The sequence below is a fragment of the Passer montanus genome, unplaced genomic scaffold, assembly GCF_014805655.1.
Source record: "Passer montanus isolate IOZ18808 unplaced genomic scaffold, ASM1480565v1 scaffold19, whole genome shotgun sequence".
NCBI classification, from domain to species: domain Eukaryota; kingdom Metazoa; phylum Chordata; class Aves; order Passeriformes; family Passeridae; genus Passer; species Passer montanus.
The window spans coordinates 10,198,166-10,220,935 of record NW_024366480.1 but is presented as its reverse complement, the minus strand read 5'-3'; the positions used below and the strand labels follow the sequence as shown (position 1 = coordinate 10,220,935).

Below are 22,770 nucleotides of genomic sequence, written 5' to 3'. Positions count from 1 at the left end.
AGTTTTAGATTATATTGCCACGAGCAAAGAGACAGGGCTCTGATCTTCTGGATCACCCCCAGAGCAAGCCTACCTTTTGTCACAATTTGGCAAGTGTAAGATTCAAAACACAGGCATTAAGTCAGCTACTCAGAGACTACAGTCTGGATTCTCTACCACTTCTGTGTGTGCCACAGTGTTTGAGACAAGCATGCAAAATTAATATTACTTGCACTTTGTGCAAAATTAAAATTGCAATGTTACTAAATTGAAACTGGCATGTTGTTAAATTCCAGCTTCTCAAGTACTCGGACTGAATAACAAGAGCACAGGCAAGAGGAAAAAGAGTAGAAGATTTAGGAGGAATGTTTTATGGGGTTTCACTACACAGCCTTGACCAAGTCAGAGTGGGGGAACCCATGGTGTTGACAACCTAGTAACAGTTTTCTTACACTTAAATGTGCAAATGTTGGTCAATAACTCCACAGAATATCTCCTGACACCCAGTCAAGAGGCCAACAAACAAACAAAAAGAATTCCAAAAACCTGCTCCAAAACAAGACATGAACACATGATAAACAAACTCGTAACACAGGACGATTCTGGATGTACAACTACATGCTTACATAAACCACTGTAATTTATGCACTAAGGTATGTTCTCTAACTATAGGCACAACAGCTTTATAAAGTTAACCTGAACAGCACTGCAAGCTTCTGCAGCTGGCTTCAGAGATGGGTTATATGAAGACTGAAGTCATTAGCAAGGGTGAAATTTTTTCTTACCTCTTTCCTTAGTGCCCAAAGCACTCCTAAAGCAAAGTTTTATCTGCCGACTTAACAAGTTATTAAATAAAAGTACAAAATGGATTTAAGAAAAGTTATTAGCATATCAACCTACTAACAATAAAACAAAGTTGAAAGCAGTATCAGTTTATTCTAAAATATTTTTCCCCAGCATGCCCCTTCTTTTCCTCCTACTTTTTCTGGTATAGAGGCATGCTTCCCTCCTAGAGATTCTTCAGCTCCAAAACAACATGGCTTCCTCCTTAGTGGCACCTCCAGACTTTTTGACAGCAACACTCAAGCCCAATATGTCTTAGAATTTATTCGGCATATGAACACCAAGAAAAACCTATTTCCAGTAAGTATCTGTAGAAGAGCCAAGTCCTTTTAGCTGAGGAGGTGTCTCTGAAGAGCTGCTCCACCACCTTGTCACACTTATGAAACCCTTCTCCATTCTTCAAGAGCTTTTAAAATGGAGAATGTGTGTTCACTTCAAGAACTCGGCTTAGATCAATTATCAGCCTGATCTGACACACTTGTCTCATTAAAGCTGTATACATGTGACTGCAATAAAAAAGCCCTTGCAGAAAAAAATGGAGACTATTTCATCCAAATCAAACGGAAAATGTGTAAAAAGAAAACCATAATTCACACTGATAATTAAAAAAATAAAACCCTCTTAATCTGCCTCATTTTGCATGTATGCTAATTAGAAATAAACTTGCTTATCAACAGCTTATGCCTTTGAACCATCTATTTGATTATAATGTCAAAACAGGCAGTCAGAACTTTATACTGCTAACTGCACATGCATTCAGTTTATAAAAGGAATTGCACTCCTTTTAAACATCTTTACACAAATGCAAATTCCATTTTAGTTGACGATCAATTTTCCCCAGTCTCTTTGAGGACCAGGAGAAAACAGTACTTCTGACTTTTAGAACAACTAAGAGGTTAAAGCAGAAACTACTGAAGCAACATACACATACCTCCAAACATTAAAAATGCTTCAGTATCTTTACCATACCTTTAACATCTGGATCATCTATATGGGGTTCCAAATTTTCTATCATTTCTTCTAATTCCTTCCTTGTTGCCATAGGAATGCTTGGAGACACTGGCATAGTGAGTTCCTGAATTTCTCTATCGAGTTTTATATCAGAAGTCTGCTGAAGCTCAAAGTCAATATCTATTTCAGGAAGTGGAGTCCTCCAGAAATGGAAAGAGTTGTATAATTCCTGCTCTGAAAGAGAGGTTTCCTGTGAATTCAGCCCAGCCTCCTGCACATCTGTTGTACAGCAATGAGAACTTTGCTCGTTCTCATCTGCCATTTCTCCACAAGATTCTGAAGGCAAAGTGCAATGGAAGGATGATTCAGTCTGGAAATCACTTTCCCTCTTGGAGTTATTTGACACTGTATTTTGATCTTCTATGACATTTTCAAGTTTTGTTGCAAAATCATCACTATCATCACAATGTGAAGACAGATCCTCTGTCCTGTTGTGCTCTTCATCCGTTGTGCCATCTTCCGTGGTCCTGACTTGCTCACTGTTGAATGCCAAACAAAATGGACATTAAAAAACCAAAATAGACTTGTTATGGTCTTGAAAATTCACACACATGCTCTCAACTTGTTATTTGTCAAAGTAAATTTATTTACACCATAGCAAAACAGAAGTCATAGAACCACAACAGGGTCAAGATTGGAAGGGACCTCTAGAAGCCACCTGGGCCAACCTCCTTGTTCCAGCAGGGGCAACCAGAACCACTTGCCCAGGACTTGTAACCAGACAGGTTTTGAGAACTTCAGAGGATGGATACTCCACAGCCTTCATGGACAACCTTTGTAGTGCTTAGTCATCCTCACAGTACAAAAAAAATGGGTTTTGATGTTCAGAGGGGACCTCCTGTGTTTGGGGTTGTGGCCATTGACTCTGGTTATGCCACTGAGCACCACTGAAAAGAGTCCAGCTTCATTCTCTTTTCACTCTCCCCTCAGGTGTTTATGAACATTGGTAAGACCCCCCAGTGAGCCCTCTCTTCTTCAGGCTGAAGTCCCAGCTCCCTCAGACTCTCCTGATAGGAGAGATGCCACAGCCTGTCATTTTGTGGCCCTTCACTGTACCCTCTCCAGTGTGCCTCTCCAGGTCTCCCTCTGGATGGCAGCACGACCCTGTGGGTGAAGCAGCCACTCCTCCTGGTCTGTGTCATCAGCAGACCTGTGAGGCTACACCCTGCTCCACCATTCAGATCCCTAAAGAGGATGCTAAACAGGACAGGATCAGTCTCATACACCATCAGTCAGTGACCTTCAACTACGCGCTGCTGACCAGCGCCCGTGGGCCCAGCCAGGCAGGCAGGCCTCAGCCCACCTCACTATCTCCTCATCTGACCCAAACTTCAGCAGCTTCTCCACAAGGATCTTACAGGGGACCATGTCAAAAAAAAATCCAGGTACACAGTACACACTGCTCTCCCTTGTCTATCAAGTCAGTCATCTCACCACAGAACATATATCCTAATTCTGGTCTGTGAAGATGAGAAGATCCAGATCTTTCCATTTACCAAATATTCAATTCATCCAGGAAAGTTAGAAAAACTAACAGTTCATGGAGAAGAAGAACACGGAGGCAAAAATAATTTGTAGATTTAGCAAATTTACCTGTTTTCCTGTGCAGAATCACAATCTTCTGGGTTTTTACCATCTTCTTCTTTAAAGTACTGGCTACTGCTGGATGGATTAGCAAAAGTTGATATAAAAGGCCCCAGAGACTGAAAAGCTGCTTGGCGAACCTAGGGGAAAGGGCCCAAGGTGAAAAAACAAAATTGTATATATAAATCTTGCTGTCCTATAAAACATAAAATGCCTGCTACTAGGAATTGAAAGGGTCGTAAGCCTAGTACGGAAATCAAGAGCAGAGGCTCTTGTCTGGAAGGAATCAGCCAGATGTCTACAGAGTGCCAAGTTTGAAAAAAATGTTAAGAAAAATGAAAAAGCAAGGTGAAACCAGTTAAACCACAGGTTACTAAACTGACAGGCTTATTCCCCACAACCAAAGGAGGAAGAATCTGTTTAGATAATAGAAGAAAGTAAATTTGAGAGCTCAGCTCAGAATTTAACAACCTAAAAGGAAAAAAACATCATGTACAGTAAACAGACATTTCACTTTCAGAAATTTGACTGATAAGCATTATATTTATTTCCCTTTCCTATTTGGCTATGCAGTGCATTTGCTCCTCCTTTCTCTTACTATTTATTCTAGTCTTCTCAACAATTCTCTATCTCAATTTTGATTAATTCTGCTGGACTAAAACTTGCATGACTTTCCAAGATCCATGAGCTCATGCTTCTGTGAAGATGATCCTTTGCTCTTGGAAACTGTCTGCTTAGTAACAAACTTAAGGTTTAAGAGTAAATCTTCAAGATGGCAAATAAAAAACCCCCGAACAAACAAAAAACCAACCTTCCCCCCCTCCCAACAACAAAAAATCCCACCCAACCTCCCTAAAAAAACCACAAACAAAAACCCATCACTTAAGAAACAATAAAAATTTCATTGACAACAAACTCCCCACCATCCCTACCCCAACATCCAAAACACCCACAAAACCCAAAACCAATTAACATCCAAACCAACTGCAAACTCCACCACACCCTCCCTCAATAAACAACATGGTAGGGAACCTGAAGAAGAACAAGTATATCATAATTATTTTTTCAGTTTTGTTAATGATTCTCAGCAATGTTAAGACACAGGCAATTCTGTAGCTAAAAAAAGCTACTCCACTGACAGAGTTTTTCTTACATGCTGCTGTAAAAATGTGAGGGACTCTCTACACCTATCAATGAACTAACCAGTTTAAGAACAATTTTGCTGGAGGTGCATGGAATAGGTTAGATTACCCACACCCATGAGAAGTTCCACATAGAGTATTGCAGTAAAATCCTTCAAATATGACAGCTATTCAAAAAATAAAAAGCAATTCTTACCCATCGTGAAGGATCACTAATCAAATTAATAAAAAGGGTTGACAATTTTGTCCTCCGGACTTCCTGTGACGTTGCACAAGAAACTGCCATGAAGCACTCAGCACAGGCTTTCCTAACTCCCCACACATTATCAGAGCAGAGCTGGAAAAACCTTGGCAGCTGTTAGGAATACAGTGAGTGAGTTTGCAAGTCTTAATAAGCAGCACTTGTTTCAAAACAAGTTCTCTTTTCACATTCATTTTCTTCACCTGGTTGTCCACCTTCATACTCAGATGCACAGGTTAACATTTGCAAGACAAAGAGCACACATTCAGTAGCACCATGCTTCTAATCTGCTGCTTTCATATTACTTATAGATACAGATAAGAAAAATTCACCTGTCTAAAGAATAGCAAGGAAGTACTAACTCTTAAATCTGATTTATACCCCCAAAAAGTCCAACTTCAAATATACCTCCAAGACCAACAAACCTATCATAAGACAAGACCTCATGTCTACACCATTCTTTTAAAGCAGGCACAAGAAAAATAATATTGGTGCATTATTACGAAGCAATTCTTTACTGCAAGGGTGGTACGGCACTGGAGCACACTGCCCAGGTAGATCGTGGATGCCCCAAACCTGGAAGTGTTCAAGGCCAGGTGGATAAAGTCTTGAATAACTTGATCAAGTGGAAGCCATCTCTGCCAATGACAGGGGAGGCTGGAACTAGATGATCTTTACGGTCTCTTCCAAACCTTAACATTTTTTGATTCTATGATTAACATTTTACCTGCGAGAGACCATTTCAGATTTTTTTTGTAAGATTCTTACTGAAATGCAAAGGAACAGCATCTTCAGAAAGAAAAAAACTTCCTTTTCTACCTACACTTTTCATTGTTAGATTTATCAACACCCTCTATCCTACAATGCAGGAAATTAACTGCAAAGAGGAACGGGGGAATGAGAGAAAGACTGCATTTGCGCAAGAGAAAACATGTTTGAACAGAGCAGTGGTTTTACTAATAAAACTGAAGCATTTTGAAGGTGCTCAGGTGATTGGGCACTTTGGATACAGTAATGGTAAGGGTGGACAGAGTGCAGGTGAGGCACAGACATGCACAGCTGCCTTGGCTTTGCAACAGGCACAGTGACAAAATCTAACTAATCCAATGGCTGTTGCTACAGCCTTGTTCACAGTTATTGATGTTCAGCTGTTCCTGCTCTCTGCAGCCAAGTATTCTGGACTTTGTCTCTAATTAAAAAAAGCTTTTAGATTATAAAATGAAATTTTATCATTCAGCTTTTTACACCCCTCTTTTTTCCTAACAATAATCCAAGAAGAGCAGAAATTGGCATTTTCTGTTATAGAAAGACAAGCCCAGCTGTCCTGCCACACTTTACTGCTTTCAGATGAAATAATCATCACTTTTTTATTTCATAGTAATGCACCCTCTGCAAAGTTTTAATCCAAATTCATTACACTAATCACTACAAAGGCAGTTGTGTGAGAGAAATCAATTTACAGCCCAAATCAGGAAGCATATGGGATGCAAATCCACACAACTAAACTTCACTACAAATTACTTAAATCACTCTATAGCTAGAGAAAAATGCAGCAAATGCTTTAAGAGCATAAAAAATGGCCTGAGAGCCACAACAGGCCTACCTGTCCCAACACTGCCAACTGCAAAAAGTTGCAGAGCCTCTGGCTGAAGTCATGCCTGCATTTACACTCTGTCCATTAAGTCCCTCGCTAACTCAGGGCATTGATTCATCAGCCTTTGCTGGTCCTTAACAAGCTCACTGTCCACATTTGCAAGAGGAGAAAGCTTGAAGAGGGATCCCAGAGCCTGCCAAGCTGATTTCTGCTCCCTAGCATTGTCATGTCTCCAAATCTATCAACATCTACTAGCTTCCCGGACCCACCACAGGAATGTGTGCACAGCTCTCACCCTGTTCTCACCACTCCATCCAGTTCCCTGCTTTTCCATTTTGAATTTGTCTGTCTCTCCTTTATTTCATTTGTTATTTCTGACATTCACTTACTTCCTTTACATTTCTTTCTCTTTCCTTCCTTTCCAGCAGGTTGTTTGAGGCACGAAAAGTGACTTGAAAAGATTATACCAATACAGAAGCCTCACCACTCCCGGCACTTTATCCCTGCTGCCATGCTCCCCTGTATCTGCAATCTCTCATGAACTGCCCTTCTTCTGTAGCTTGTCTGGCTCCACTTCTGAATTGTATTAAGAAGAAAAACCCCTTAAGAAATGGCTTACCAGCATTTCTTCAGTGGCTTGCTGTCCAACCACACTGCAGATATCTCCAAAATTGGCTGCACATACCTTGCAGACAGAATGCAAAAAATAAAGACTAAAGACCACAGTTTTAATACAGCAAGATCCAAAGGGGGGAAAAAAACCCCAACTTTTAAAATCAGAAAAACGTGTTTTGGTGCAAACTCATTATGAGCTATTTCCCCATTCCATCAATTTCCATAGCTTTCCAAAATAAATAATTTTCTTTTCTTCAAAATTAGTCAATCTTTTTTTAATCACAGAAGAACCTCAGAACTTAAATGAAAATAAAAGAGTATAAAATGTATTTGAGGTGCTGCCACATTAAAGAACACATGCAGCTATCAAGAGAAATAAGCTATTCAATGGCAGGGTGAGACCAAAGTGCAGCCTCCACACCTAAACATCGTGATGGAATACTGGTTTACTTCATCTGTGATGAAAATGAGCATCTTTAATTCCATCTGTGCATAGATATATGAGCTCAGGTGGCTGATGCTGTATCAGCCACAAATGCTTCACATTTTCCTGGTTACCAACACAACCATAAGGACAAATGCCCAATCACACAGCAGCTATCTAGAGCATAAGGACAAGCAGATTCTTCCTTTGTTTCTAGTAATAAGGGTAGTGATTCTGGAAAAACATCTCATGTCAAATATTAAAATTTGTGGAAATGAGAGATACAAAAACCCTCACAGCTTTCACTTATACATGTCACAAATGAGATCTACCAGGAAAGTTTCTTAGTCACGTGCAAGTTCCAAGCACATGACACATTTTTTCACAGATAATCTAGACCAGATGCTCATAATTCATACCTTACGAACATGAAACATCCTGCAGTCACAGCACATCTCACAGAACCTGGGAAGCACAAGTCTTTCCGTGATGTCCTTTCCAACCATGGAGGCCATTTTGCACATAATCTAATGACAAGACAGACACTAATCAGAGATGCTTGCATAACACAGCATTCTGTGTCAGCTAAGCAAAGGCTTTTTACATCTACTCTCTATTCTGATGAACATAATTTTACTGAAAACTGGAAAATATTGAAAACACAATCCCATTTGAATTCAAAAGGTTCGGCCACTTTTGCAAAGAACTGCGTTTCCCATGTCCTTGTCATTACACGACACAGGTGTAGAAGATGACATTGATCTTCCAATAAAATGAATCAAATTCCCAACTAAAAAAGGTAACTGGACTCTTAAAAATTATTCTATGTTACCCAACAGACCTTAAAGAAAAAAAAAGTACATGATTCTTTTATTTTTTCAATACAAAATGTATGTATGTACAGTCAACAGATAATTATTGACAATTAATATGCTTAAGAGACTTCTGAGTCCTGTATGGTTTAAATTTACAACACTACACTGCATATATGCAACTCCCAAACATAAAACTCCCAAAGAAATGTATCACACCAAAAAAAGAACTCTTCCCTATAATTGCTTTCATTCTAATTTGTACTGAAACTTAAAAAAAAAAGCTTTAAAAAGCAAAAAGAATTTTACGTTTACCATTCCTCATCATGTCAGTAGACTATTTACATACACTCCCCTATAACAAATGATGGCTTTTCTAACCTGTAGGGGGTTGATGAGGTACAGAAATTTCTGTCAAGTTTCAATACCTTCAAAACCATGAAGACAGATAAAACTAATCTGCTTATACTTTATTCCCTTATGTAGTTGTAAGCTTCACCAAGAAGCACTAGAAATTTGGTGCCAAATGCAACAGTGCTGGTGCCTTTTTATTGTTTATCAGTCCAGCCACTGTAGGAAAGTAAAATATTAAATGAGGTCTATCTCAAGCAAAAAGAACAGAAAAAAAATTCACCCACCAGAAAGCATCAATATAAATTGCAATAAAAAAAGAAACAAAAGGGCCTACATCTGCCATTTCTCCATTATAAATTAACTAATCTGCTTACTATTTTAATTCAACACATACATTTTAATTACAAAGGTTGTGTCTAATGCAAAAAAAACACCACCAACCAACCAACCATGAGTTAATCAACTCAGATGCTTATTACTTTGTCCAATGAAACACAACGAAGTCAATAAAGAGAATAGACATACAGCAAGTAGCAACAGAACTGAGGCATTAAAGCTTTTGAACTGATGGAAATTTTCCACAGAGGCAATTTAAACTTCCATAAAATAAACAGACAAACATTCAAAAAAACTAAAAAGCAAACACAGCAGATGCTTTAGGAGTCAATAAAATGAATCCCCTGCACTGTCTTGCCCAGCTGGGTTTTTTTTTTAATGTAAGTTATGGAATTTAAATCTTAACTTGACCAGTGTATACAGCACTGACACAGCACAGTAGAAGTTACAGATTTGTTATGGACAGGGAATATAACGGGGTTTTTTTGGTTAATGGTTGTGCAACTTGGAAACACACCACCACCACCACTGCACTATCAAGCATTCAGGCAAACTTTTGGCCGTGTGATTTGGCACTGCTGTTACTTACAGCCACAGCTTCTGTCTTCACATCGTCGTTGCTGTCTGGAGCTGTCAGGTCTATCAGCACAGGGCACACTTTGGTCTCCACATCGTATCTCTCAATGAGCTCTTGCTCCAACAGCACTAACAACGCTGCCTGGCTTGTTTTCCTGACCTGCCATAAAAAGGCAAAAATTGAACCAAGCAATTCCAAGACAGTTGGAGTTTTTGAAATACATGTGTCCTGTATTTTGGAAGCTGTACCAATATACCAACACACAGCAGTACTAATTGCACACAATGAGAGGACAAGTGCTCCACAAGTGCTTTTGCAAGCACTTCATATTGGCTGTCCTGTGTTTTGGGAAGTATGGAGGTGGATACCTGCTTTAGTTGACAATGTGCAGGTGTTTCTTGGGTTCACACACTATTTGTTTTAATGTCAAAAAGAGCAGTCATGGCACATCTCATACAAATGTGTGAAGAAAAAGCAGCGCAATTAATGGAGAGTAACAAATTTCTAAGGAAGATGAATTTTACAAAACAAATGCTGTTTTTCTGAGAATAACAAGAAACAGCCTGGCAAGGAGAAACTGTTTATTTCTAATGCTTTTAAATTCTGAGACACAATTCTGCTTAGTCTCATTAAAAAAAAAAATTCTGTAAAAATAAGATACCCATTGTTGACGTCATAGCTTGCTAAGCCCTACCTCCAAAAGGAGTAATTTCACCAGAAGAGAAAACACTACATACAGCAAGATACTACACATACTGCAATGCAGCAATTTTGGAAACACCTTTGAGCTCTTTGTTTCAGAGATCCACAGCCCAATGAACTATTCAACAGAGGTTAACACAATGAAAACAATCACAGAATCTTCTAGCAGGAGAACATCAAACAGAAAAGTAGAGTTGTTGTATTATACATGAATTAGCAAAACAACTACTAAGGAAAATAGGTTTGGGTAGTTATTTTTTAACTATATAAATTTTGAAAAGGGCAAGGAAAAAAGTGACAAACCCCAGAGGTCTAAAATATTGAAAATAATGTCTCAACTAGCATTAGTCCAGTCTGAATGACTGGACAAGCCTCAAGAAAGCTTTGGACAAGATAACTTATACATGCAGAGAAACAAACCACATAAGTTCAATCCAAAACATTTATAGGACTGAAATACAAATAACTGGTAATGGACATACACCATGGTGTTAAACTTATTATACAAAGGACTCAGTTTTTTATTACTACTATTCATTTTTTCCGGAATTCAAATTATGTAAGCTTGTCTAAATGACTAATTTTGTCCATATGAATGCAATCTCAGATAAAAGCCCCCAAATCAGGACAGATCATGTTAGATGTAAAAACCTGTCATTTCACTTCCTTTAATATTTTCTTTAAATAAATTTATAGTACCATGTATTTCATGTCCATTACAAATCCTTATAACCCAAAATATAACACACTTGTACCATGCTAAATTTAAATAATTTGGCATCACAACAGTATTTCACCAGCTAGTAAACTACTCCTCCAGGAAACTTACCTGGTTATTCTGGTCGGCGAGGTATCGCACCACGATGGGCAGCAGGTATTTGGAAAAAGCATAAGGGATTGAAGGTCTGTTTTCTTGACAGAACATAGCAATGTGAGGCACCTGTTCCATCAGTTCTGCCCGCACTGTCGGCTCTGTAAGGGTCAAAACAAAACCAAAACAATGGCACAATGTATGTTTACAAGCCAGCTCCCAGATCCTGTAAGAGTAAGCTTCTTACAGTGCCCTACATACAAAGTATGGTCTCAAGTGTTCATGTCAGTGTTCCATTTTGAGATCTTTTTACAAAACCAGATAAAACTACACTCTGTGCTGCCGACCTACTAAGTCACGTCTCACACGCTTAGTAATAAAAAAAGAAGAGGTGTAAGACAGCCAGCCATCAAACATAAGGAGTACAGAATTGTCCAAACTCTCTACAAGCATCACCTACTTCTCAGAAACCTCCTAAATTGAAAGTCAGCCCAGAACTGGCACTGTGAGAAGAAAGGAACTGAGGGGGAGTCTGGGCCACGGCCTCTCAGATGGGAAAGATCCCACTGAGCAGGACAACCAGCCATAACCACAGATGCTGTTCTTCATTCTTTGCTTTTTAAGGCTACTGATGTAATTGTCAGATGGAAAAGGTCCTGCATCTTCCCAGCTGCTTCTGTTAAACCTTTGAGATGTGTTTCTCACCAAAGCTGGTGATTATTTAAGAAATATTTAATTATATTTTTAAATTCAAGAAATGGCGCACTGCCTGGATGAATCCTAATCTCCACAGAATATGCTCATATATCTGGGGGATGAGAGAAGAAGCAAAAGAAACAATACAGACATAGATTCAATTTCAACTATTAGAAAAACAGATTCACTTTAAGAAGCAGGACCTTATTATGTGCCTAACTTCTCCATGGGGATAAAAAAAAAATCTGAACTAAGTACTTCTGCCCTTTCAGGATTTGCTGATATATGCAGTTACCAATAGTCTCTGATTACCTACAAGACATAACATCAGTTACTCTCAAACATGACAATGTTTTAAATAATAAGATGTATATGTCACAGGATAGATATATATGCCTTAACTGAATTTTACCTAAAAGTTGTCCAGGTAAAAGTTAATGGTATAAACTGAACCATCTTCCTTGGAATACTTGTAATTAACATGATTCATTAAAAATACAACCTTTTGTTAAGCAGATTTGTATTTAACATGGCGAAAAGTGCGCAGCACTTGGCATTCTTGAACGCTGGCTACAAGTGTAAGCTCAGGTCTGAATAAACCATTAAAAATACAACCTTTTGCTAAGCAGAAACATGCAACGTGCATTTGTATTTAACATGGCGAAAAGTGTGCAGCACTTGGCATTCTTGAACACTGGCTACAAGTGTAAGCTCAGGTCTGAATAAAACATAACAAAGACAAAGCAAGTCCCCTGCTGTGTGCAGTCTTTTCTTCACTGAGGACAATGAGAACAGAAAAGATCACTGCACACAAAGTAATTAAATGCCTATGGGCTACAGTTCTTTCATTATAGACTTGAATTACTTTTCCTATAGAAATACACACCAAAATCAGAGTTGAAGGGGACCTTATAGATCATCTAGTTCCAACCCCTGGGGGTTGGGGTTCCACTAGACAGGTTGCTCAAAGCCCCATCCAACCTGGCCTTGAACACTTCCAGGGATGCTCTGGAAAGTTTACGAGTTGCTGACCAAGTTGCAGAATACAAAATGAAGTCTCAAACAAATCAATATTTTATAGGTTTGCTGTTCATGACCATAAAGTAAAAAAATGTCTTCCAATCTGCTCTGTATCTCTGCTCTGTATCTCTTCCCAAATGTTATCAGGAGAACACAGGAGAAAAACATTTTTATTTAAACTTCAGATGTTCTGAAACATGTGCAGGTTGAACTCCATAAGCAGTACCGGCATCCTGAGGCTTGTATTGAAGAAGTCAGATCCCAAAGAACACTATACAAACTATGTGCAAGTTTTAGCAGATCTAACAAAAATTCACACCGTAACAAAATGCTGAACTCTAGTCTCGTGATCGAACACTCCACTTGTAGCACTAAATGCAACAGCTGACCAAAAGATGCACCTGTAACTAGGACAAACTAATAGTTAATGAGATCATTAATTCTGGAAGTTGGAGTCTCCATATCATATTAATGCAAAGAAAGAAAATATTCCTATTGTAGTAACTCATCTTTTGCTTCCTTATAAAAATTTGCCAGAGAAGTCCTTAGAACACAAGGAAGAGAAGGTGTAACTGTTCATTAGGATGAGGTGGTGTAGGGGGTTCAAGCAAAGTAGACTGGGTGCTTTCAAGAGTCAAGTCAGCAAAAAATATTTATTTTCTTCCTACATTTAATTCAGTTCTGGTCCTTTTACCTGACAAGGTCGGGCTTCTTCAGTTCTGGAAAAGGGGCTTGAAATGTGCCTAAGAAAGGAGTCCTTACACATGCCAACTTTGACACATCAATGTGGTTTTTTTTCACCTGTGCGACAACCTGTCCAAAGGTGGCTGAGTTAAAGAAGCCTTGTACCCTCCATTTGCAACTGCCCAGTATCCACTGAAAGCAGAGCAGCTACAAATGGAAGAGACCTTCCTTGCTGAGTATAATTTCTTTCTTTATCGCAAAATATCTCTGAAAAGCCTCTGAAAACAGCCCCTCTCCCAAGAGCAATTTGTTTGAAAAGGGTGAAGATGGCAAACAGAGCAAGATGAGGAACCATCAGGCTTGGCAAGGAGGATGGGAACTTAATGGACAAGAAATAGGAACCAGTGCCCAAAGCCAGGGCTGGAGGAACTCATGCCCAGCTTTCCCAGAAGACTGTTATTTCAAGACATGCCCAGGACATGATCAAGCGGCACAAGAGACTTCTGTAACAACACTTATCCCTAGGGTCTTGCTCTCCCATCTTAGGACTCATGCCTTGTTTCTTGTGGCAGACAGAAGATGACTGGGGGAAGGGAGGGAGAGAGGGTAGAGGTTAAAGGGGATGGAGAGTAAGCAAAATCAATCTGACTCAGGCTGTATGCTTGGCAGCAGCGCTTCTTAAATGGCTTCTAAATTTGCTTTGGGCAGTTCCCACCCTCCCAGACACAAAACCTGCAGCTTCCATTTATGCCAATGCTACTGTTCATGCAGCCAGACAATAAATCCTATCAAAGAACTGATCTAGCTGATGCAGCTTTTGCCTCACCACAGCAGCATAATTAAACAGCAAGAACTGGCACTTAATATTGATCTCCCTGTGCAATCACGCAATTCCCTCAAGTAGCAGAACTGTCTGATGATGGAAGCAAGCAATGGTAAAAGAAGGTGCTAGAACTGAGTGGAAGAATCAAAATACTGAGAAAGCCAATTTATTTGTCTGCCTAGTGTGAACATGAGCAAAATGTTCAAGCCAGGCTCTTCACAGAGTAATTTGCACACTACTCATTTGATTGCAGTCTGAACTCTGTCTTGATGCTGAAGAAATAGGTCTGCAATCAAAGTCAACAAGAACTCTGTATTAAGCATATCAAGAGCTGTGTACACACTTTGGACACCAGGCACTAAAAACAGGGAGACTGTTTCCATACCTCTTAGGCACCTCTACAGTTTGCCCACCCACTGATAAAGCAATGGCAACACTCCCTTTCCCTAAATTGACAAGGTTTGCTGTGAAACTGGATTTATACATTTCTTTATGAAGCACTCCAGTAAGAGTGCAGGATGTACCAAAATCACGAGATCCTTTTCCTTCAGAACAGGGTTCATCTATTATGCAGCACTTATGTCAGCTGCCTAACAATACTAACGACCTGCAGATGTAAAGTGAGCCCCTTTCTTCCTGAGCTACCAACTCACCTCTGGCTTTGTGAAGAACACAGGCAGATGAGACAATGCAATTAAAGATTTGAAACATTCATGCCCAGGAGTGAACTGTAAAGTCACCTGAGTTCTTACATTCCCTAACTTTTAAGTACACGGCTCTGGGATCTTTGAAGGTCGATTCAAAGCAACAAACAAGGAGTGCTGTGTAGGGAACTGGCTGTGTAACACAACACCATAATTCGCCATCAAAAGGCGTTTGTGCTGTTCTGGGGAATTACTGCTGCTATGCAAGAACCTGAACCTTAAGCTTACCAATTTAGATAAGAGCTCAATTCTTCCAAAGGCTGAAGCATACGTTCCAGTGTGTACTGAATAGAGCCTAATCTTGCAGTCTGATGCAGTTACAGTAGAGCTTTCTTTTGCATTATGTTTCCTTAAGATCCAAGCAACAATGCCAAAAAAGTCCACTGAAGTCAGAGAGCTTTCTCATTCCCTTCATCTACTCCTCAGCTTTGTCTTTAGCTTGAACAGTTGGCAGCTCCAAGCAGGGATTCCAGGAGGCTTCAATACATAACAGTGTCTGCCATTTCAGTTTAAACTTCCCTGTTGTTTAAAACCAAATTTACAGCTTGGTCATTGCGTTAGTTTTGGCCAGGACAGAATTAATCTTCTTCATGGTAGCTGGTATGGGGCCATATTTTTTATTTTTGCAGGAAACAGGGTTGATAAGGGATGTTTTAGTTATTGCTGAGCAACACTTACACAGAGCCAGGGCCTCTTCTGCCTTTCACCCCACCTCACCAGCAGTTGGCAGGGGATACACAAGGAGGGGAAGCAGCCAGGACAGCTGATCCCACCTAACCACAGGGACACCCCAGACCATGGTGTCATGCTGATCATGTAGAGCTGAGGGAAGAAGGAGGAATGGGAGGAAGTTTGGAATGGTGGTGTTTATGGTCCCAAGTTACTGTCAGGTGTGAGGGAGCCCTGCTCTCCTGGGGATGGCTGAACAGCTCTCTGCCCATGGGAAGCGGTGTATCAGCTCCTCTCACATTCCCAGTGAAGAAGGCAACTTAAACACGGTTTCCAGCACAAATACAAAACATGGCCCAGTATTAGTCACCATGAAGAAAATTAACTCTGCCTCTGCCAAAACCAGCAGTTATCAACACTGAACAGTGCACAGCAGTTACAAGTTGCTTTGCAAAGCATAAGCTGATCCAGCTGGGGAATAAGTCTGCATTCTGGTTTTTTTGCACTGTACAATATAGTCAAGGACCAGGCTTTCACACAGTATAAACAAACCAGGAGGAGAATTTTGCTTCACATCAAGTTTCTATTTTAGGCACTCTGGAAAAATCTCTGTGTACAGCTAGGTTCTACATAACATTTGCCTGGAACAGAATTTTTCTGTTTAGCAGAGGAAGTATTTTTAAATGCTGATCTTTTCAAATTACCTCTTGAAAGTACAGATTCCATCTATTCCTTAAAGCAGCAATCTACTAAAAAGAAACCCCGCAATTTGTTAAAACAAAACCTTTGAAAAGAAATATTAATATAAAAGACTAGATTTCCTTACTCGTTAGCATTTTATTTCATTCTAGCATATCTTGTGTATTATCTACATACAGATTTGCACTGAACTGAGTTTTAGGAATCAAGCAAAAGAGAATGACAGAAGACAGAAAATAGCTTCCATTTTTTCTGTTCATTAAATAATTTGGAAAATAACTTTCCAGAATAAAATGACATAGCTCTACTTCTCTTCATTTCCAAATCACACAAAACCATCAATATGTTCAAATCAGCATCTACAGAACCTGGGTGGACTTTTTTCTATTAGCATTTTATTTCATTCTATCATATCTTGTGTGTTATCTATTTGCACTGAACTGAGTTTTAGGAATCAAGCAGAAGAGAATGACAGAAGACAGAAAATAGCCTCCATTTCTTCTGTTCATTAAATAATTTGGAAAAGAACTTTCCAGAATAAAATGACATAGCTCTACCTCTCTTCATTTCCAAATCACACAAAACCATCAATATGTTCAAATCAGCATCTACAGAACCTGGGTGGACTTTTTTCTGCATCAACAAACCCTCAGTTTCAGCTATTTCACAAATGACCTTTCAAATCAATATGACTAAACTGACTCCAAAATCATAGAAGTAATTAACTATTTCTTTGTCATCCATGAAAAAAAACATTTCCCCTAAAATCTGACACCATCTCTCATGTAAAGTGCCCGCAAGCTCACTTGGCTACTCCTAGCACATACACTCCATTTGGATATATAAATGTGTAATGTTTATTTCAACCCTGCTGAGGCTTCAGTTCACTCTCTATTCCACTTCAGCTATGAGGAAGTAAAGCACCACCATCAGCTGCATACTGGAAATTAAAAAGGGATTATTTTAGAACTGCACAGAGCAACACCAACTAATTGCTTCAGACCAGCTATTTATAAATGAAGTCATTACTCAGAGCCACCCCACAACTAGATTTATTTTACAATGCTTTATTCTGCAGCAACGTACAGTATTAAAAAAAGTCTGCAGTGCTTTCATTATCCCACTATGACCATTCTGAAATACAAGCAGCAAATTTCCACTAGATTTGTGAGGAGTTGTAAGGTTGTTGTGTTGTAAATCTGTATATGAAGAACAACCATTGATGATGTTAAAGCTGCTTTAACTGACAATTTTTATGGATGTTTTAAGTACATCTGAACATTAATAATATTGCCCTTTGTTCTTATTAAGGGTTGCAAGCAACAGGGAAAGGTGTAAGTGCATGGCTTTGCATTAACACTTCAATTAAATAAAAGAGTAATTCATAGAATCACAGAATATCCTGAGCTGGAAAGGACCCAGAAGGATCATTAAAGTCCAACTCCTGGCCCAGCAGAGAACCACCCCAAGAGTCACACCATGTGCCTGAGAAAATTGTCCAAATGCTTCTTGAACTCTGTCAGGCTGGTGCAGTGACCACTTCCCTGGAGAACCTGTTCCAGTGCCCAACCACCCTCAGGGTGAAGAACCTTTTATTAATATACAACCTAAACCTCCCCTGCCACAACTTGATCTATCCTCTTCTTTCCCCAAAGATAACCTTCCATTTCACTCTTTTTTTCCTTCTACAAACATATGTATTTTCCCTTTTGATTTCTACCATATCCCATTTGATCCCTCCCTACCTCTTTTGAAGATAAAATAAAAGCTAGACAAGTGGAAATACACTGCAACCAGAGCCCATCCCTTTTAGCTTAGGAGTCCAGCAGAAAGGCTGATGTGTCTGATGCATGTGCTGCTTCAGTAGTCAAGCTCTTTTCTCCCACTAACCAGAAATGGATTTCATTACTGACTGGCAGAGCAAGGAGTGAAACACAGAGTAATGAGGGAGGGTAAAGTCACTGTTAATCACTCATCAGATGCACAGGGAGGCAAAAGAAGTTTACATCAAGCACAGGAGAAAATTTTTAGCATAGCACAAGGTGGGAGATGAGATATGAAAAATCCTGAAAAATTAAGATGGGGAAGAGAAGAAAATGCAGCTGGAGATATTGGTAGCTGGGAAAGGCAAATATTAGCATTCCCATTAATACTGCTTACATATGAAGATTTTTGTTACATGAAATGCTTGCAATATGTGCTGTTTGACAGGTAATGTTGGCATGTCTCAAAATACCAACAGCAGTAATTGAACCTACATTAATAAAGCCATTTAAACACACTATTAAGTAATTAGGGTTGTGAGGCCATCCACATTAAGAAGCCTGATTATAGAGCTTCAAAATTTAATGACCAATTAATAGCCTAATAATTGTTTTCAAAATCAGGTTGTTTTGGAAACTGCATTTACAACTGATTCTTTGCAGTAAAGAGATTACTTTTCGTTCAGAAGAAAACATCCTAGCTGGCTATATTCAGACAAAGAAGCACCAGCCCTTCAGGATGTCATTTTATTTTCCCCATCATAATTTCTTAAAAAGATATCTATGTGTATCTATTTCACAGTAAGCTACATTACATAAGTATTTTAAAAACGAAGACGCAGACCTTCACTTTTAAAGAAACAACAGAAAATAACATTTAAAGCTTCTGGAGCCTTTTGCACACTAAGCAAAATGCCAATAATGCAGTAATTCTGGCTGGGGCTAACTTTCAAAGCCAGTTAATTGTACTTCAGCATACAATGATGAAATCTTGTGTCATCTAAGCCACTCACAAGCTGGTACCAAAAAAAAAAAGTTTGAATTATACTTATTTACTTAAGTCAATAACTCAGACACGAGGCCCTTGTTCAAGCTCTCACAAGCCTGTGGCAAGTGTACATTTGAAAATGAAGAGGACCCAGCTATCTTAATACAAAGATAAGCATTTTTAATCTAACAAAGGTTTTTATGGGGGATAACTTTACATTTGCCAAGCTTATATGCCAAACTACTTCTGAGCTTGTATAGATTCAAAGACACCATAAAAACATCTAAGTGGGAAGTCATACCTAAAATCCCTAAAGAAACAGAGAAATTACCAAGTGATTGAACAGCAGATTCAAAAGCAGTACAAGGTACCTTTCTTAGCAGTCACTGTTCTAGCAAACTTGGAACCAAAGACAGCAGGGAAGTCCAGTTTAGGACTGGAAAATACCCAAATTCCACAGCAGAATTACAGATTTAACATCAACACCCAACTACAGCAATGAAAACAAACACTGAAGCCTTACAAATAACTCAGATTCAGAGAATAACTTTCTTCAGCAAGGAAGGGCCTTGGGGGCAGGGGATTATTCCCCAAATGCCACTGATGGGTTTCCTCCATGGAACAGCTGTTCTGTGCTGCCATATACATACAACAGCAGCACATGACACCAGGGCAGAGCAAATCCTGTGTTCTGCCAGCACTGGGAGCAGCTCATGTCCAGCACCACCTGAAGTGGGCATTTTTTGCCAGTAGAAACACAACATTCTAAGGTTGTGATTGACTTTAAGGCTACAAGTGTAAACTGCAACCAATTCATTACCAAGAGTCCAAACTACCCTATTAGCAGAAGGCACACTTTATATCATTTGTATGTGCAGACATAATGGCAATCAAAACTCTCTTTGACAAAATACAATTCACTACAACTCTACTCAAAGGGTCCAAATGAGTTTCCATCAAAAGCTATTTCTTTCAGATTTTTTTTTTTTACAAAAAGCTTTTATAAAACCAGTTTTAGAGCTGACATTTGCTTTTACTCTGATGCCTCAAAAAATGTGTCTTGGCTAGCCAGTTGGTATCTCAATATATGTATCAATCACAGCAAACCATACTCTCATAATTTTCTTCCATCCTACTATCATATTTGGACCCAGGTATTTTTCTTGTAAAGATTATTTTTATTACATGTGAAAACAGTATTTAGTGCAACCAAGATGACATTTAGGTTCTTAAAGTTTTATCACAGTACATGAAGAACAAAAATTATTAGAAATTCTCCTGCTTTTAAACACAGAAACGTGGCCCCAGCTTATTGAAAGGTATTAAAAACAACCAAAACAAACCTGAAAAAAAGCTAAAAATAAAAAAAAAACCAAACCCAAACCAACAAACCACAAACTCAAAGAACTTAAAAAAACCCTTGAGACTGATTCTTTTTCAAGCAGAGACCATGTCTGAAAAACATCAGCCCCACTACAAGACTTCTGAAATTGCAAGGTATTAACAGGACAGAGGACTCCCTGGGCAACTTTAGGATAGCTGGTATTTTTAGTTCACTGCTGCACCTCTCTTTTAGAAGTCAGCATCAGTAGCCCAGAAAGAGAACAGATATTGTGTATCCTGGGTATATCCTCCAATTCCAACCTCATTATACCAACTACTGAAAAAAAAAGGAAAAGTACCTCACTTTCTATGACTTGATTTGACAAGAGAAGACAAAGAGCTCCAAATTTAAAAGAACTGGCATAAGACTAACAAGCATCAACAATTAGAAATGCAGTGACTTGTACTTAGTCATAGTTCAGTTTGACTTCTAAGTTTGTTCTTACTTTTATTTATTTAAATGTGAAGGTTTGACTCCAGAATGGCTCTACCCATACAAATATCTTGCCCTAACCAAGCAAGTTAAAACACACAGGCACTTTTACAATGTTTTCTTATTCCAAATTCAGGGGCTTTTATGTTTTATGGACAAAATGGGGGGGAAATACTGTAAATGGAAAGAAGCAAGACAAAAATTAAAAAGTCTAATAGTAACAACCTTAAACATACACAAAAAAACCCAAATCCCCTGCAACAAAACAAAAAAAACAAAAAACCAAACAAAACAAAAATAAACCCAAAACCCACTGTGCTTCAGTATGAGTAACAGTCAAGCCCATATATTAAGAAGATACAAAGCAGATCTAGTTCCCTAATGAATTTTCACATGGTTTAAAGCACAAGGCTATTCTAATAACCTGTCTTACCGAAACCAGCCAAGTCCAATACTGCAACTGCTCGAGGCACAAGACTCACAGTTAAGTTTGCAGAAATTTAATTTGTGGGGCAGCTGCAGAATCCAGCGCTACTAGTTTGGCAGATCTGAGACAACTTCTACAATGCAGGAAAAGCCTGAACTGCCGCTTTTACTGACGCTGAGAAAATATCAGCCCTGACTAAAAATGTACCCCACCCTCGTTAAAGGCAACAAATTGATTTGAGCTCAACTCTTGGCTTCCACTACACTTCTGCCTAAATAAACTTCAATTTGACACACTTAGTTGGTCACCAATGAAAAGCCTAAGGCTACAAGTTGCTTCAAGAGGACATTTTTCCCTTGGACACATCTGTCCTATTTTCTAAACTGAAGTGGAGCTTCAGAAAGTGTCTGATGCTCAAAACCATTCACAGGGCCACACAAACAGGCAACTGTACATGCAGATTTCAGAAGCAGAGCTTTGCTAGGAAAGCACTCTATAAACAGTAGCATGTCACTGTTCCCAATTGAAGACACATTTTATTGTAAGTGAATAGTGACTTTTTTCCTTTTTAAAGAATCCTTGGAGGGGTACTCAATACAATTATGTAATGCTTACAACAGGCTACTTTTCCTGGCTAAACAAGGACATTCCCTCAGAACCATGCATTTTAATTAAATTAAGACAACAGTGACAGAATAACAGAAAAATAAAACCATGCATTTTAAATTAAGACAACAGTGACAGAATAACAGAAATCAGCAGAATATATTTTTACCCTTGGGAAGCATTATCTTTTGCAGCTCCAGAAGAAGGGAGAAAAACTACACACATTAAACAGAAGAAACATTTTCTTCTCACTCAAGATTTAATACAGATTTATCTTCATAGCACACCAACAATAACAAAAGAATGACCAGATCTTTTCTGATGTTCTGCTGCTGGACTTTCTTCCTTCTGGTATGTCAGCTGTATCTAGCTATGTTGAAATCAAACCCTTAATTCTTTCTAGATAATTTTTAAGCCAGAATTCTGGCACAGATCTGTCCACATAATTTTTCCCTTTATCCACTTCCCCATGACTTTTTAAGCACTCCTTTTCTTTCACATTTGTTTTTAATTTTTCTCTTGCTTTTGCCTTTCATTCCAAATGCTTTCATTCCAGCAGTCCCAATGTATTGAGTAGCAACAGACACACTGGATCTACAGAGCCCTCCTACTCATAGCAAAGAGGGTGCACAAGCAAGCTCACTACACTGGCCTTAAAGAGCAGACTTTTGGCATCTTCAGGGGTCTGCTTGGTGGAGGTACTATGGGATACAGTCTGAGGGAACAGGTGCCCAACAAAGTTAGTTAATATTCAAGCATCACCTCATCCAAGTGCAGGACCAATACATCCCAACAAAGAAGTAGTCAGGCAAAAACACTGGGAGGCCTGCATGGATGTACAAGGAGCTCC

General features: G+C 39.0%; 1 protein-coding gene across 9 annotated transcripts in view; it reads right to left on the bottom strand.

The window, feature by feature from the left end:
- The window catches only part of PPP4R1 (protein phosphatase 4 regulatory subunit 1), a 65,126-nt gene that overhangs the window by 18,469 nt on the left and 23,887 nt on the right, over positions 1-22,770 (bottom strand). For all 9 annotated transcript variants that reach the window (XM_039706093.1, XM_039706096.1, XM_039706095.1 and 6 more), the window contains 7 exons: positions 11,044-11,186; positions 9,525-9,671; positions 7,853-7,960; positions 7,014-7,079; positions 4,756-4,914; positions 3,427-3,557; positions 1,792-2,312 (listed from right to left, as the gene is read on the bottom strand). In XM_039706093.1, the coding sequence (XP_039562027.1) occupies positions 1,792-2,312; positions 3,427-3,557; positions 4,756-4,914; positions 7,014-7,079; positions 7,853-7,960; positions 9,525-9,671; positions 11,044-11,186 (1,275 nt within the window). The remainder of the gene's footprint in view (positions 1-1,791; positions 2,313-3,426; positions 3,558-4,755; positions 4,915-7,013; positions 7,080-7,852; positions 7,961-9,524; positions 9,672-11,043; positions 11,187-22,770) is intronic.